This window comes from Embiotoca jacksoni, unplaced genomic scaffold (genome assembly GCF_022577435.1).
Source record: "Embiotoca jacksoni isolate LCO1_2020_lvr unplaced genomic scaffold, fEmbJac1.0.p SCAF_62, whole genome shotgun sequence".
Taxonomy (NCBI): Eukaryota; Metazoa; Chordata; class Actinopteri; family Embiotocidae; genus Embiotoca; species Embiotoca jacksoni.
Window position 1 is genome coordinate 906,119 of NW_027185417.1, and position 16,777 is coordinate 922,895.

The window sequence follows — 16,777 nt, forward strand, 5'->3', positions numbered from 1 at the left end:
TAAAATAACTTTTGAGCACTCCAACTAAAATTTTGTATTATGCATTATAGTCGGGTGGAGGCAGACATTTCAGAAAAGGACATTTCAACATGAAGGGCAAAAACTAAACCTATATCCACTAGATATCACTGGAACTAAGTGAGACAAGGTTTTATGTTATCTGGGTGGTTTGACCCTTTCACACAAAATCTCTATGAAGATTAGTTGTGCTCCCAATGCCACAGTGTTCTATTTGTTCTTTTATAGGTGAAACTCAATAACCTCCTGTATCTCACCTGATGTACCAATCCACTAAGTCAGTGAAGTACTGGGAACAGAAGGCGTGATCCAAGGATCACACATCTGGCCTGTGTTTGACACCTCTATAGCTACATCACCTTGTTAAAAAGTGGAGTTCAGTCAAAGGTCTGCACAGTAAACCCTTTTTCATTACCAACCAAATGTCAGATTGAGCCGGCTGCAGCTGCTCTCACTTATTTGGTGTCGAAAGGCAAAAGGTTGAACACAGCGTGGAGCCAGCTCGATGTGTTGTTTGGTACGAGCCAAGTCATCGCAAAAAACACTCATCTGGCCTTTTCACCTGCACCTGCTCTGTTCTGCCAGCACTCATTAATGAGGTTTTATCAGCGCCCACGCTGCCTCTTGAGTGCTTCTTTTTGTTTGTTGGCAACAGCATGTTTGTCTCACTGCACAAATCTTAAACCTTTTGCAGGACATAATATGAAAAAAAAAAATTAAATAAAAAAATCGAGCTGACATTATGTTTTGATCATAATCAATTTGGGAACTCTGGACGGACAAAACATACAAACTTTTACACCTATTTGCTTTTTTTTATCAAATGTTCTGTGAAACATTTAAACAGATAATATCTTTAAGCTTTTCACCATAACGACACTGCCAACTTCCATTAGTTAGTTCATTGAGCATTAGTACCCTTGTCCAAACAGAATTAACATGTATCTCAACACCTGAGACCATTGCTTCACACCACCTATTAAGAAATTTGAACGATTTTAACTGCTTTATTTTATTTCTCAAACAAAATATCTGAATCTTATCCCTGAGGTTTGCCCCGATATCAAATACTGTAAAGCCACTTTATTGTAGTTGATATCATTTAATTCCACTGTGTGTAGCATCAGAGTTTTTCATCTTCAGAGACATTTTCATCTTATTGCATCTCTTCATTGAGGCTATATTATGTTCATACTTTATGAAATATTCGAGAAGACATGCTTCCTTGCCTTACAATTCTCTACATATGAATATGATGTCTTGTCCTAAACTTAGCAGAACATATCAAGTATCATGGAAAACTCTGAGGTCGCCGCTCGACCGTTACAACGATGTTAAGTATGTTTGAACTGCATAAGCAGCGCAGCACGAGTTTTGTAGTCTAAGAAATGACCCACTAGACACTTGACATGAGAAGGGCTTTTTTTTTGGGTGTTATCAACTATTTAACATTCAACCGATGTACCTATAGCTTAACTGCAGGTATTGAAAAACTACAGGGCTGCCCTGACTTACAAAAACCTGTCCTGAAGACTCACTAACCATGAAGCAGAAGTTCTTTCTTAATTAGCTGAAAGTATCACCGCTTTGCGTACAGACGGACTCTTTTTCAGCTTTTTAACAGATACAGTAGGAGCTGAACCGGCTGACCTTTCCACCCTACCTTCCTCCAGTAACACCCTAATTAAGAGCCTCCCAGAGAACTCGCCAATTAATGCAGGGGGTTATTATAGACTAATATTTTGTTCAGGGACTCTCGATCGTCATTAGCTGCACATGAGAAGAGACACGGCAAGGTGTCATTAGACAAATCGCTTGAAGTATCGTACAACAAAGTGGAAGGGAAGGAACTTTGAAGGTGTGAACTATCGTACCTGCTGCACATTAAAAACGCACACAAACAGACATAACGCATTTTATATTTGATCTCCAACGAGCGAGTACGATTTTATGAAAAAATGCCAGCACACGACTAAAACCGGTTTAAAAACAACGCCGAGAATATAATTGTTATCCCCACCCCACCCCGTCCCCTCCCCCCTCTGTGCTGAAACTTTTCACGACAGAAAATGAATTTGCTATTTCACACTTTTCCCGGCTCAGCCCGGCCTACAAAGAGCTCCCGCTGCTCGCGCTGCCGTGTAGCGAAGCATCTCTACCTTCTGTGCGAGGTGATCAGTGAGGCTGTTTGTACAGCCGCCTGCCTCCAGCTATGGAAACAGCAGAGTGAGACTCTTCCCCCTGCGGGGCCATTCTGGCTGGCGGTTAATCTACAGCATCTCCTCTCCCTCAGCGCTGCACAAACAAGCGCGCGCGCAACCACCCGTATACACCCGGCACGCATTTGTGTGCAGCGTAAGTATCCCTACACAGGTGCAGCTTCAGGAATGCAGTTCTCCTTAAGGGCACCGTTGCCGCTAAATAGTGCACAGGCTAATAGCTGTAAAGTGGGTTAGTGCGTGCGTGTCAGCAGGGTTTTTGTTTGCCTACTCAGCAGTATGTTAAAGGAAGGCGGGTTTGGGACGGATCCACACGGGCCGTCGGAAGACTAACAACTACGGTGATCTGTGTTGTTGAGACATTTTGTGCCTGTGACTTTACATTTTTTTACAATTTTGCAAGTACTTTGCCGTTTTTTTATATGGGTGGACTATTTAATGTGGGTGGACCTGCAAGATTTTATTTCCATATGTAAGGATCGGTGGGTTTGAATCTTGTTGCCACTCCGAAGCTGTATATTGAATTTCACACGTTGGATTTCACCAATTTTCACACCACATCCAGCTGATGTACAATATGCTTGCAGGTCGTATGAAGAGCGGAACAGTAAGAAGACGCAGGAAAAAGAAATGAAATGAAGAGGGCACCAAATAGTAGATGGCAGCGGTTGATTTAAGATTATAGGGCATGGTTAGCATGCTTTGGTTAAAGTTTTCACCAATCCAGAAAAGCATAAAAAAGAAACAGCGAGATGATAAAAAGCAAGATATAGACAAATAATTTAAAACAAACTTGAATTAAAAAAGAAAACAATCAGGAAGCATCCTCTCAGGTTTTCATTCATCAGTAAAGAAGCGAAAACGGAAAATGTGCAGAACTCGCAGAGGTTGAACTACTGCTCATGTTTTCAAGACATTGAGGTCACTTCAAAATAAAAGATATGGGGCACGTAGTGATAAGCACTTCTTCAACGTACCTGTATGCAGGTTCCTGTGTGTTCTCGACACAGGCTGCAGGAGAGAGCCCAGCGGCTGGCGGGGATGTGGGACACCTTGGTAATGGGCTCCATCTTCTCTGGACAGCCTATACTCACCTACAGGGAAAACAAAACAGATAAGGAATTACATACATTTGATCAAAAGTGCCTCTTAAATGCACGACTTTGCTGCTTTTCTCTATTTTATAAGCCTAATTACTTTAGGTTTTGGACTCTTTGAAAAACCTCAGAGGGGCACTTTCAATACTTTTTAGACCGAACAGTCAAAGTCAAATTGGCAGTTGTGATGCCTAGTTGTTCAGTTTGTTCACTGTCCATCTGTTTGTTTATGAATACATCTATAAAATGTCAGTGAATTCCATTAAATGGTCAAAATTTCCATTAAACCATCCAATAAATGATCATAATCAACTTATTGTAGCTTGAAATGATGACTGCTTCAGTGTCTTCCAAATTTCAAAGCCAAGATCCCAGATTTAAAAATGTCCTTGGACGGGAGCGGGGACACATGTGCTCCTTGGAAAAACGCTATTGTGAAGCCCCAGCGTGACTCACTCTCTCTGAGCGGTCCATTCAGAGCAGCTTTGGCCCCCGGACCTTCCTGCACCGAATACAACCAAAAAGTCATTGACTTGTGCCAACTACCCATGCAGAACAGAGTGGAGAGCACTCATCACCAGAAGTGCCATTCCTTCCTTCCTTCCTCCACGGCCTTTTCCTCTCCAAAAAAAAAAAAAAAAAAAAAAAGCATTCCACTTCTTTCACATTCACGTCTTCTCATATTTGAGGCATGATGCTGTCTTCCTTGTCCTTCACGCCTGCATTAACAAGCGGACGGCGGATTTCCGCAGGTCACGCCCCCTCTCCCTCTCGCTCGTCCTTCTGTCTGATTTTTCCCCTTTTCTCCTCTCATCTGCTCATCCGCAGAACGAGCCCGCGGCCTCTGCTCTTTCTGTTATTATTGATGTCTTTTGTGCAACACACTCAACTGGAGTAGGGGTCAATTTTCACTCCATTGAGAATGACAATAGAGAGCGCGATCCAGACAACGATGCCGCAGCCGTCGCTGTCTATGCTCGCAGCTGATGTACAAACCGATCGATCGCAAAAAGGATTTCCACTTTTTGAATGCTGCGTTTAATCGATTATATTGTTCTCAACCGCGATTCTCACACATGAAGCACACACCGGCTCTCACACACACACACACACACACACGCACACACACACACACACAAATAAATACTCCATCTTCTCCTCAGGGTTTATAAATTCTCAACATACTGAAAGATAAAGTGTGTGTGTGCATATATGTGTGTGTGTGTGTGTGTGCGCGCGCGCGTGTGTCAGAGCATGTGCAGGCCTTTAGCACGCTCATTTAGAGTTCCTCCACTTCTCAACGGCGGCTGATGAAAAATGGACAAAATTGGAAGTCACTTCATTTGGAGATGGGTGGAAATCCCAGTGTTAAATGAAAAGGCATCTTAAAAGAGGGGCGCTATGTCTTTGAGAGTGTGTGGTGTGCCTGTGCTACACGCGTGTGCGTGCGTGTGTGCGTGTGTGTGGTGAAAAGCCGTTTAAAGAGAGACCTCTCTTGGGGTTGAAGGCAGAGGGCAAAAAGCAGCTACACACACATCACTGCAGGGGGGCTGTATCGTTTGAAGGCTGGGTAGTGTGTTCACGCACACACACACACACACACACACACACACACACACACACACACACCCCACCCCAGGCTTTTCCACTACTATCATATTCAGCAAGAATCTACTAGCTGCTGCTGTGATGTGTGTGCTAGATTATGTTTGTGTGTTAATACGCACATAGGTCTGCTATTAACACCTCTTTAGCTCGCACAACTGAGTCTATGCAAGGACACGTGCACAAACGTACAGCACAGACATGCAAATGATCTTTTTTTGTTTTTTCCCTCCATGGTGGGAAGAGAAAACAAAAGTGAACGGAGCAACGAAAACAATTAGCCCAATCAAGGGTGACAGAAGGCAATTAGAAGTAAAAGGTTTGAGGTGCCAAAAGCCACTCTATTATTGAGAAATGTGCTGCTGGAGTGTGTTGCTGAATAGACCGAAGACACATGACTGACTGTCTTAACGCTTTAAGGTGTGCAAAAGCGTGAAGCGGGTCCCTGAACCTCCTGAAATGAGCAGCTCCCTTTCGAGCTTTCAGACGACGTTTCCAAAAGATATCATCAAGACGCATCAAGCCAAAGATGAGCGGCTGCTCGGCTGCACACTTGACAAACAGGCTCCTCGTGAATCATTTTATATTATCTGTAGACTCTAAAGCGGCAGGTCTCGACTGAAAGAGCTGCGTGAAGTAGTTATTTTAAGCATTTACTGTAAACAAGGAAAACTCTGATGGAAACAAGTGACAGGTGCGAATGTTTGTCGAAGTTCAGGCCGTGTAACGAGTTCATGTGATGTTTCCGATTCAGCTATGAACACTGAAAGAGTTATAGGTCGCGGTAATCATCCCTCCTCCCCCGACTGACTGTAAAGCAATATCTTAACAGTCCCTACTCTATATTAAATTGGGGTCAAAGTACATGTCAGATTCAGCTCTGAAACTTCAAATTCTCAAATTGACGCCAAGAATTCGATGTGGTAATTACCGATTAAAAGATTCTCGCATTAAGGAAAATGTTGTTTAAATCATCCTAATACCATTAATTCATTACATGCAGGAATCAGTTTATTTGTAGTTTTGTTTACATGCGAAGAACATCTGCCTCTGTCCTTACTGTATTTTTGCCTCTTAATGTTTAAGTGTTGATTCCACTGGTCACTGCAGACTGACGGATCTTTGCAGCAATTCTCAAAAGAACAAAATCCGTATGCACGCGTACAAAATGTAAACGACACAAAAAAACAACTTTGTAGAAATACTCAACACGCGCCGGTAAAGGGAGACGCAGGGGTACACGTTCGCGCGCGTGACTAAGATTGTAACATGTAACACGGTCCTCTCGGTCGTCTCAGTCTCACCTCAGGTATCCATAAGGCACAGCTGACGTGGACCCACTTAGTTCCACTGCGGGTGGGCTTGAGGGCCCCCCCTCTCTTGGGGCAGAGCAGACATTTTGGCTGGACCCCCAGAGCGCAGGTCCGACACAGCCAGTTCCCCTGCGGTACCTTCAGGATGCCGTAACACGCCTGCGGGGAAGACACACACAGAGAGAGAGAGAGACACTTTGACCATTTTCCTCCTCTCCGGGCCGCCGATGTGAAAATTGACTTGCAGGTGCTGGAAAATCTCACTTCAGATACACAATGTTTAACATTCCACTTTACGTTTTTTGTTGTTGCTAAAAAAAAAAACTGTCTATAGTATTACAAAATGATGTCCCAAAGTCAGATTCTCTCGCATTTATAAGCAACGCTATCAAAAAAATAAATAAATAAATAAATAAAAACACACAGTAAACATGAATTTGGTCATCTATCAGTCATCACAAGCAAATCAACTTTTCCACAAGCATGAAAACGGTCTGTGCTGGCTACTATTCAACTTTGACCAAAATCTGGCTTTACACAACAAGTACTGAGCTGCCTGAAACAAAATTGAAAAAAGAATCTGGCATACAAGTATGATTCCAGCAATGCACGCAAAATTTCTGCCAAATGCACGTAAAAAGTTGCTACAATCATCTCGTAATTCAAAGAGTAAAACAAATAAAATCTTCCAGAATTTTGCATACTTTTTGGAAATTTTAAATTGCTTGCATCTGTGAGATAGCGCGCATCTGTTTTGTTTCTCAATGTTTTTAAACTAGTTGCAGAAAGTAGTAACAGAGGACAGAGACTGGAGGACAGAAAGAAGGATGATTTACAACAGGCTGGATTTGAATCCAGGCGTAATTTTTACCAGCTCCACCACAAGGCCACCACATCGTCTCAGAATCCCATTCATTTTCGTGTCTGGAAACAGCATGGATTCAGTGGCTGCTGCACTTCTAAACCCCAAAAAAACTTAAATAACGTAAATTACAGCCTGCGTAATATTTACTAATTAGTAAATTTACAAAGTTCAAAGGGACAGATGACGAATACGTTCCTCCTTGTTCCCTTTTGCCTCATCTCCCAGGCACATGAAAACACTCCTCTTAGTCACCATGTTATTGAACCACCCAAAAACGCTGCTTAGGTCTGAATTACATCAGCTCACTGCAAGGAAGCAACACATTTTTTAAATGCCACTTGGTGTTGTTTTGAAAAGCACAGCAGGTTATTGTAACATCAGAGCTCCACCTACTTCCCCTTCCGCTGGCACACGGAGGGAGCATGGAAGTTTTTCATGCCAGCATAATGGCATGCACACTTACTTCTATCTGATAAGATCCAGTCCCCCGGGTCAGAAACACAGAAGGATTCGCATGTTCTGACACAATTTACGCCTCAACTGCTTGAAAGGGCCGGTACTGTGGCAGCGCGTCACTCTTAATGCCTCTTTTTCTGCAATTTTTACTACCAGATCTTTAAAATCGAATATCTAATGAGTCAAGTCATGGTAAAAAAAGATCACCTCTTTAGTTTGGGCCCAAATGACATTTAAATGCCCAAAACCCCTGAGCGTGACGAGGGAAGGATGCATCGCATTTTATCAGGCTGAAAAGCTTGAACACACAATCACTTTTGAAGAAATAAAACGACAGAGACAAAAACCCAACAACTTCACCCTGACAGGTCGGTGTCGGAGTGACAGGAGCACAGGAGGAAACAAAATGAGACATCAAAGACTCTGTCTTCATTAAAAGCAATTAAAGCACTTTATTGATCAAAGGACTTTATTGATCAAACCAAACACCTCAGTAAGCAGAGGCTGTTTTTCTCCTGAAGGTTAGGGAGACCACCTTACTAGGGAAGCAACACAGCGCTGAATGTGCTTACCGCTTAAAAGCATTAATATGACTTAATCCTCCTGGGAGCAATCATTTCTTTCACTGCTTGTTACATTTTGTTTCCACGACACCTCTGTGTTCGGCACGTACCTTTTTTCAACCCAAGAAAAACGGAAAAAAGGCACTGAAGAAACCCCTTAAACACTGAACTACTCGTAGTATTACAGACTAGGGACGGCTCGGGATTTTTAAACTTTCAAATAGTCGTTCAAAAATTGAACAGTTTATGCGACTATAGTCCAGTGTTATTTCCCTTAATTTTACCGGCACCTCGTAGTAATGTGTTACGACAACCACTAAGTGGCGGTAGTGCACCTAAAAGCTGTTTGCAAACCATATTATTTGGCGCCGATAAAACGTGTTTGGCGTCCGTGAGATTAAATGCTTCGTTACAAACAGCAGAAACGTGCAAACTACATCGTTCAGAAAGTTCTGTGTGGAATTCCCTCAAAAATAAAACCAAAAAAATGCAGGTGCCGTGAAAACTCTGCCAGAGTGAAGCTAGCAGATCATCAGTCTGCCACAGCTGCGCATCGCGATTTAGGAGCAAAGCAGCGAGCCGACGGCCCTTTCGTTGATTTCATTGATCAACACCTTTGCCAACAGAAGAAGTTGGATGTTGGACATCAAAACAACGGCATTCCTCTCAAAGGTGAAGCTAAAGACAGGCTTTTATCAGCTTTGTCATAGCCAAGGGTTGTTGAAGTTTGATGGCATTTGTTGGACCCAAAGTTATGGCGTGAATGTGTGTCTGCGCGAGGGACAAACCCAATAACGACAGCTCTTAGAAGGGCAAAGCCTAAACAAAATACAATACAAATGTTTTTCCTTGTGTGTTCACATGTCTCGGCCGGGGACTGGTGGTCTAAAAACAACAGTCAAACAGTTCCCCGCGAATATCGAACAGTATTTTTGCTTGAAATGCACATCCCTACTAAAGAGTAATGTTGTGATGAATTTGTCCTAAAATAATTTTTGCCTCGTTTTTTTTTTTTTACCAACGCGTGCACAAGAACACGCACGCAAAGGACCGATAATGATGGTCGCAGCAGAAGACGACTGCGCGTTGAAGGGAACATAACCAAATTTGGGTTATTTTGGATAATCCCGTCAGATGCAGAGGAAATGAAGACAAACCGAACAGTGAGAGAAGACCTGACAGCCAATTCTCGATTGTTAACTTGGGCATGACACAAAACAACGGGACAGATTTGGCCCCAGGTGTTGCAGGCACTGAGGAGGGTTGGTTTCCACATTATTAGTAAAAATTTTATGTGCCAGACCAAAATGAGATTTGCTCTGCCGTTGGGAGGGAACGATTTCCTCTCCGTGTCATAACAGCATGTAATCAGGGGCAGTCTGATGACACCGGAGGTGCGTTAGTGCCAACGGGGCCGACACAATAATTAACACTGCGTCGCTGTGTAACAAACACAGCAGAGTTCCTCAGCTTCAGGCTGCCGCGGGCGCCGCCAGTGAAATTGCTACAGTACGTGTACTTTCATAGCCGATGATATATTCAGTCACTCTGAAGGGTACAGCTGAACCTCGACTTTGAATGACCTCGTTTTTTTTTTTGAATTTACATTTGTGTTTTCAGCATTTTTGCCTCCCTCTTATTCTGCAAAAACAAGCAGCACTCAAACATACCGTGTGCTTCGACAAAGGGACAAACATTCGATCCCGCACTTCCTGACCTGATGGACGCAGACATTGCACTTGTCACAGAAGACCATCTCGTTGCCGTCCTCTCCCTCCGGCGAGCGGCAGACGTCGCACACCACGTCCTCGTCGTACTCGATGCCCAGACCTTCCTCCGTCTCGATGGCCTGCTGCATCTTCTCCTCACACACACTCTCCAGCTCGACCAGAACGCACTCCATCGTCAGTTCGTCCAGCTCTGGTAAGGCTGGCGGTTACAAAAACAGAAAATTAAAAAAAAAAAAAAAATGGACCCGTTTTTGTTCATGGAGTATTTTTTTTAATTTTTTTTTATTAATCTTTCAAAAATAAACATCTTAAAAGTAGATCCACTTGTAAATTAAAAGTGAAGAAAGCAAGGCTTGAGACATGACCGGTGGGAGGAGGGATAAATATTTGAGTAAACCTTCACAAAGCAACTAAAACTTGAGAGCAGAGTTACAGGGTCAACACTCACGAGGTTTCTTTTAGTCCTTGTTATCAACAAGGATAACAGTAATGGGAAACTGCTCAAAGTCAAAATGAGCGAGCTGATTTACCAATTTCAAGTTATTTTGGGCCAAAACACTTTGTCTCACACTTTAATTGGAAATCGCCTCAGCTTTCCTTTTCGCATGTTTATCTCACAAGGTCACCGTGCTTTCTTTGGGGCGAAATGTGTTTAAAATTAGCTGTGCGAGTACGTGGAGTTTACCGTTGGCTTGTTTCGTACCGGAGTCGGGAGAGAAAAGCTACACATGCTACACGAACAGAGCTCAAAATGACACAATTTGCCCCTGAGCCCTTGCGGCCCACAGCGGAGTTCACCGTGCCAATGTGTGTCGACGTTCGCGTTAGTATTCCTGCCCCATTTGCATCTCAAAGTAATGCCTTGCTCTAAGGCTGGTTAATAGTTGATGAAAACTGATTTAACTGGCTAATGCAAGCTCTCTCGCTCATAAAAAATATAGGATTTGAGATACCAGGAAAGCAAACAGTCTGGTTTCCACCACGATGGCAAACAGATATGCAATATTATTATCTCATTACCTACATTGAGATTACGAAGATTATACAGAATGGGTAACGGTAAGGCATTAAATTCAGTACGGAAAATAGAAAGTTCTTTTTTTTTTTTTTTTATGACTATCAGATGATTATCTGTTCAAAACAGAAACAGAAGCATTGAGATGATGCGACTACACGACTGTAATATGCAGCAGATCCTGAACTCTGGCTGCAAATGAACACCATGCTCACACAAATCCAATTACACTCTGCAGAGTCGAGTAAATCGTCCGGTCAACCACAATCCCTCGATCTGGATTTTAAAAGTTATACGAAACATTTACGGTAAAGTGATGATTTTTTTTTCCAACCAGTATTTCAAAGGATCTCCTTTTACCACAAATAAATGAAACACAGTTGATCAATTTACATGTCCTGTCACACTGAGATTAAAGAGGTCCGTCTCGTCAGAGTCCGTCATGCAGCAGTAAAGAAACTTCAGCGCTGAGGATTATTGATTGATTTGCGTGAAGGGTTCAGCACTCAGTTGGGAGGTTGTTGTTGTTGTTGTTTTGTTTTTTTAAGTGGAGCCGTGCATCCTCCATCTATTATTTATGTCGTTCAACCTCTCCCCACCCAAAAATATATAAACGACAACTTTATTTACTCTTTACTTGAGCATTTTATTGCCAACAGGGTCGATGTGCAACCTGAACAGCTACGAAACTTGTGCACTGTTTTGGAAATGTGACATTTTATTTTTAAAAGTCAGGTTTGCGTTACACCGGGGTTGAATTCTGCCTGACACACACATCTTGACATGATTCCACAGCTAAAAAAGAAAAGAAAAAAAAACCGGTGTGACTGTTGTTGTTTTTTTAGATGCGTTTAAAGCAGCTGAGAAACAGGAAGTAGAGTTAGATATTAACCTGCTGTGACATTTAAATCATGAAATGATGCACACACCGCAGAGACGGAGGCAACATCGCTATTTGGACATATTGTGTGTCGTGGCTGCTGTGTGCTTTGTGCGTACTTTAAGTTTATATGTCGCACATCTATCTTCCTTATGCGTGTTTGCATGTGACAGCTGCATGCGTATATTCATTTATCACCGTGTATGTAAAGTATACGTGTTTGTGTGAAAGTAAAACAGCATTTCTCACACACACACACACACACACACACACACACACACACACACACACACTAAACACACAGACACGTAAACAGCATTCATTTTTGGACTCTTCTATTTGTTTTACTGCTTTTACTTTGACAGCGCTCATGTATTCTGTGCCCTCATGTGCTTTTAAGGAATCTGCTAAATGCATTATAATGTAATCAAGCCTGATCTTTAAAACCAACTGTTTTCTCCATTACTACTGACAGACTGTATGGTTTTCAGTGTTTTGGCCTAGTTTTATAAAAAAAAAAAAAAAAAAAAAAAAAAAAAGTTTCCTCCAAACTGAATAATATGAAAAGAAAATGAACATCCTCTCTTTATTTCACACACACACAAAAAAAAACTTTTTAAATAAAAAATAAATTGTAGCGTGCCCACTGTCAACATTTGGTCTCCAAGCACACAATCTGAATCCACACTCTTATACAGTATATCTGTAAAGAAAGTGAAGGACCACGGTAGAAACTGCTGAATCATCACATCATGAGTCCGGCGCCTCACCCAGGAAAACCAATCAACCGTGTTTGGTCTGGCGTTGAAGGTTATGAGAAACAAACCGCGGATGCCCCAGAAAAAGCCAGATTGTGTGTGTGTGTGTCTGTATTTGATTTAAGGAGAATGTGTCCCAGAAATAAGGCCTGAAACCCCAGCGGGGACTTATAAACACAATTACTATGCTTTATCTAAGAGGAGCCGATCAGATATCGAATAAAACGGTGGAGATGGGAGAGATGCTCGGGGTCGGCAGTTGTCACCATGGCAAAACGGAGAATGTAGCAAAGCGGAGGAGAGAGAAAGAGACATAAAACTGCAGAGAAAGGAGGAGATGATAAAGGAGGAGAGGAGGTAATCATAAGAAAGGGAAAAGAAAGTAAAGAAAAGAAGCAGAGGTATAATATATTCACAGCATCTGCAGGTGTCAGAAGCCAAATTTTAAGGCTTTTCATTAGTTTTAAATGTATCTTGGAGTCATTTTTTCAGTTTAAAAAAAGAAACGTTTTTAAGCTGTCTGTGTTTGATGGAACATATCTAATAAAGGTTTTCTGACTATAAATGGGCAGTAAGGAAAAAGAAACAGACATACCTGTAAAAATAAAAGGAACATTTTAAGATTGTTTATTAATGGAACAGTCTTTAGCTTAAAAAACTCTCAATCTCTTTCCTCTGGGAAATCTTGAATATCAACTGACAGTAATAATAAATCACGACAGATTATATAACTTAAAGTGATTCTCAAACCCTGAAGTTCTTAAATAAAAATCAAACTGCTGCTTCTGCAAACGTAAAAACTTTGAGTTTTAATCATGAAGGGGTGTTTTAACCAAATTTATACAATAAAATATATCTTGATTATTCATGTTTCTGTCACTGTTGGTTTGTTTTAACCCAGTAAAATAGTGTTAAATCAACTGATCAATCGATTGGACCATCAACAGAAGATTGATTATCAGAAATGTGCATAATTGAATCATTTTAGAAGTCATTTGTTCAACAAAAATGTGTAATATTACCTGATTCAAGCCTCCAAAATAAAAATAAAAACCCTACGTTATTATACTTTATATAACTGTAATGTGAAGAGGAAAAAAAATTCATGCAGAATCTTGGACTCTTGCCACTGGATTTCTGACAATTTATGGAATAAACGATTCATGATTTGTAAAAAAAAAAAAAAGTAAAATAGTATTTATATGGAGCTATACAGGAATAAGAATTTGACACAGCGTACATGAGACCGTAAGGTTGAAGAAAAAAACATCATTCATGACATATGGGGGTAAATTATTTCAAAAGAGGCCAACAAGCAGCAAGAGGCCAATTCAAAACACATCTGCTGTAGTTTTTCAGTACTTCCAAGCATGTTTTTTGATATAAAGCAAGAAGAGGGGACATTAACTACAGCCCTACATATACAGGGGTTAAGTGACATTTTTCTGTTTTATGTCAATGTTTTCTGATTATTATCATCATATTATGCAACGAGTGACTCAGCACTCACCCATCTGTCTGAACTCTTGGTTGACCAGCTGCAGCCAGGCAACATCCAGGTCATCCAGGTCATAGCAGCTGTAGAGCTGAGTCTTTGGAGGCCGAGGGTCTCCGTCCCTCTCCTGCCCGTCGATGAAGAGACCACCTGTCGACTCCGGCGGCAACCTGCATCAAAAACACAGAAACACGCAGACGTGTTGTTATGTGGTCTGGAAGCGATATCAAAGCTTCTTTTAACACCTTAAAATGTTGCTTCATGTTTGACACAAAGACTCACAACAGAAAGTCAATCAGACTAATGCTCGGCCTTGTTAATGAGTAGTAATGCCAGCTCTTCAAGGAGAATTAGGCAACATGGAGAGCTGTGGTTGTGTCAACACTTGTCCCAATATGGCACAACGTCAAATATGTTTGGTTTTCCAATATCATAGAAAGTCTGAGCTTCTGTCCTTTATTAGATACTAAATAAGCACCTTGAGGGATTTTCTTTTCCTCATGAGGATTAAAACTGTATTCAATAAGAATGACTCAACACGCCGGGCCTTCTTACAGCAGGTTTGTGTCACTTTCACACAGTTCCACCCAAAAACTGAACAAGAAAGTGTCACGTAACATTCTCAATTGGCCGTCAAACAAAGGGAACAAGGAGGCAGACTTTCTTTCTCACGTGTTACCTTGACGGACCTTTGACAGCTTGTGAGCTGCTCCAACCTTTTACTAAATCAAACATATTCCAGCTGCGGATAGAGAACCCGTCCATTGGGCACAAGTATGGGATGGAATGAGGGATGCTACAGGGGGTTTATGAAAAATAAAAATGCGCCACAAGGTGTAAAAGGATTTCACATGTCCAGCAACAAACTGTAATTTAGATCATTATAAACACTCATTTCGATGACTGAAACAAGGGGTAACCATTGATACCCTGTTATCTGTCCATTAACTGCTCTTTCAGTTTTCACGAATGCAGCCACCTTTTCGAAAATGTGTGGATACTCCTTCAGAGGAGACGCAAACATGGACCATCTCACCGTAGCACTCCAGAAGTTACAGGCGAGCGCTTCACAGTCCAAAATACTTATCAGCACACAATGCGCTAAAACAGAAAGATTTTTTGTGTTACTGAAACCGATTGTGAGGTACAACTTCACTAGTTTATCATTCAAGGCATTTGGTAGAAGCGTACACAATAAAGCCACAGTCTGATTTTATTCTCAAAAGGTCGACTTTGAACCTTGAAATGCAAATGTTGAAAAAAAAAAAAAACTTATTTCATTAATTTTAATTTCTTTTATTAATAAGAAGAAGAGACAGAAGGTGAAACGAAGCAGCTGAGATGTGACGGACGTGACAGGAGTCCTCTCACCCAGCGGCACCACGCACAGCATGACCTGAACTCTAACCCCACTTGACATGAACCCACTGTCACATGTTGAAGTATGGTTGTCACACAGAATAATACTGGCTAGACAATCACCAAAATCTTCTATCCATACACACTTCTTTCTCTCTTCCAGTGTTTTTAGTCACTATAAAATCTTTAATGTCAACAGGTTTGAGAAACGTCATCCTCAAAAAGTTGCCTGAACATGTCTGTGGTGATATTTTTAATGTGACACACTCCTCCGCTTATGACAAGAGGAATTATTGTGGAAGTCCTCTTCATATTTGGGGCTCTCCCTCACAGACAGATCTTGACCTCATGCTCCACCAATGACTGAATCAGAGATTGACGAGAGAAAAAAAAACAAAAAAAAAAACAGCCTCTGAAACAATGATAAATCAAGTGGTTATAGGAAGCAGTGACAGGAAGCTCCTCCAGGCAGTGTCTGGTCTCTGGAGCCTCGGGCCCAAATGTCTCTCTGTCAACAAGAGCAGGAAATGGGGTCAGGATCTCCGCTCAACCCACTGGGAACCAATAAAGACTCAAACAAGCGCACACACACACACACACACACACACACAGGCCTAAATCTGGACACTGTGAGAGCTAACAGATACGCGGAGAAAATACACAAAACAACGCACACACATGCCATCATGGAGGGAGACACCACACCCGAATGATTAGAGAATAAACACACACACACACACACACACACACACACACACACACAGACTTCCTCCAAAACGTCTCTGTGTTTTGCGAAGTAACACACACTCCTATAATTCACACGCTCGCCTGCTGAAGTCGAGACCTTTGTGTGAAAAGGTGAAGTGCGTCAAAGCAACAAACAACAACAACAAACAACCTCTAGTTCTCGCTTTATCTCCGGTCTGCAACGCATCATAATCATACCGCTTAACTATCATTATCATCCTCATCATCATCATCCTCCTCCGTCACTGCCGCCACCCTCACATCAAGCAGCACTGCCATCATCGTCCTCATCATTATCATCACCCCTACCGTCATCACCGTCACAACAGCTGCCAGTACAATTCAGACTCTCCACAGCAATATTTCACACGTTGCCAACACGGCTATACATGAAATGAAAATTCGAAATCTTTCACAATAAAAGTTATGAAGCGACAGAAATGGATTATAAATTATATTTAAACACATAATGAGTTAGTAACTCGCGTTTTAGTGACTATCAGAGAGAAAAGAAAAAAAAGCTCTGTTAGTGTTGGTGTTTCTTCTTTTTTTTAGTTTGTATTTGCTTTTGCCCCGATGCCCCAAGTAACAGTATTTCCATTAATGTCACCATCCTGTTAATATGTGCATCAGGGATCAAAAGTATTTTCAAACGAA

The 16,777-nt window shown here is 41.7% G+C and overlaps 1 protein-coding gene across 1 annotated transcript in view; it reads right to left on the minus strand.

The window, feature by feature from the left end:
- jade2 (jade family PHD finger 2) overlaps positions 1 to 16,777 on the minus strand; it is a 171,852-nt gene that overhangs the window by 66,938 nt on the left and 88,137 nt on the right. The window contains 4 exon segments of the mRNA XM_069174872.1: positions 3,215 to 3,331; positions 6,244 to 6,411; positions 9,854 to 10,065; positions 14,030 to 14,184. Of these exon segments, the coding sequence (XP_069030973.1) occupies positions 3,215 to 3,331; positions 6,244 to 6,411; positions 9,854 to 10,065; positions 14,030 to 14,184 (652 nt within the window).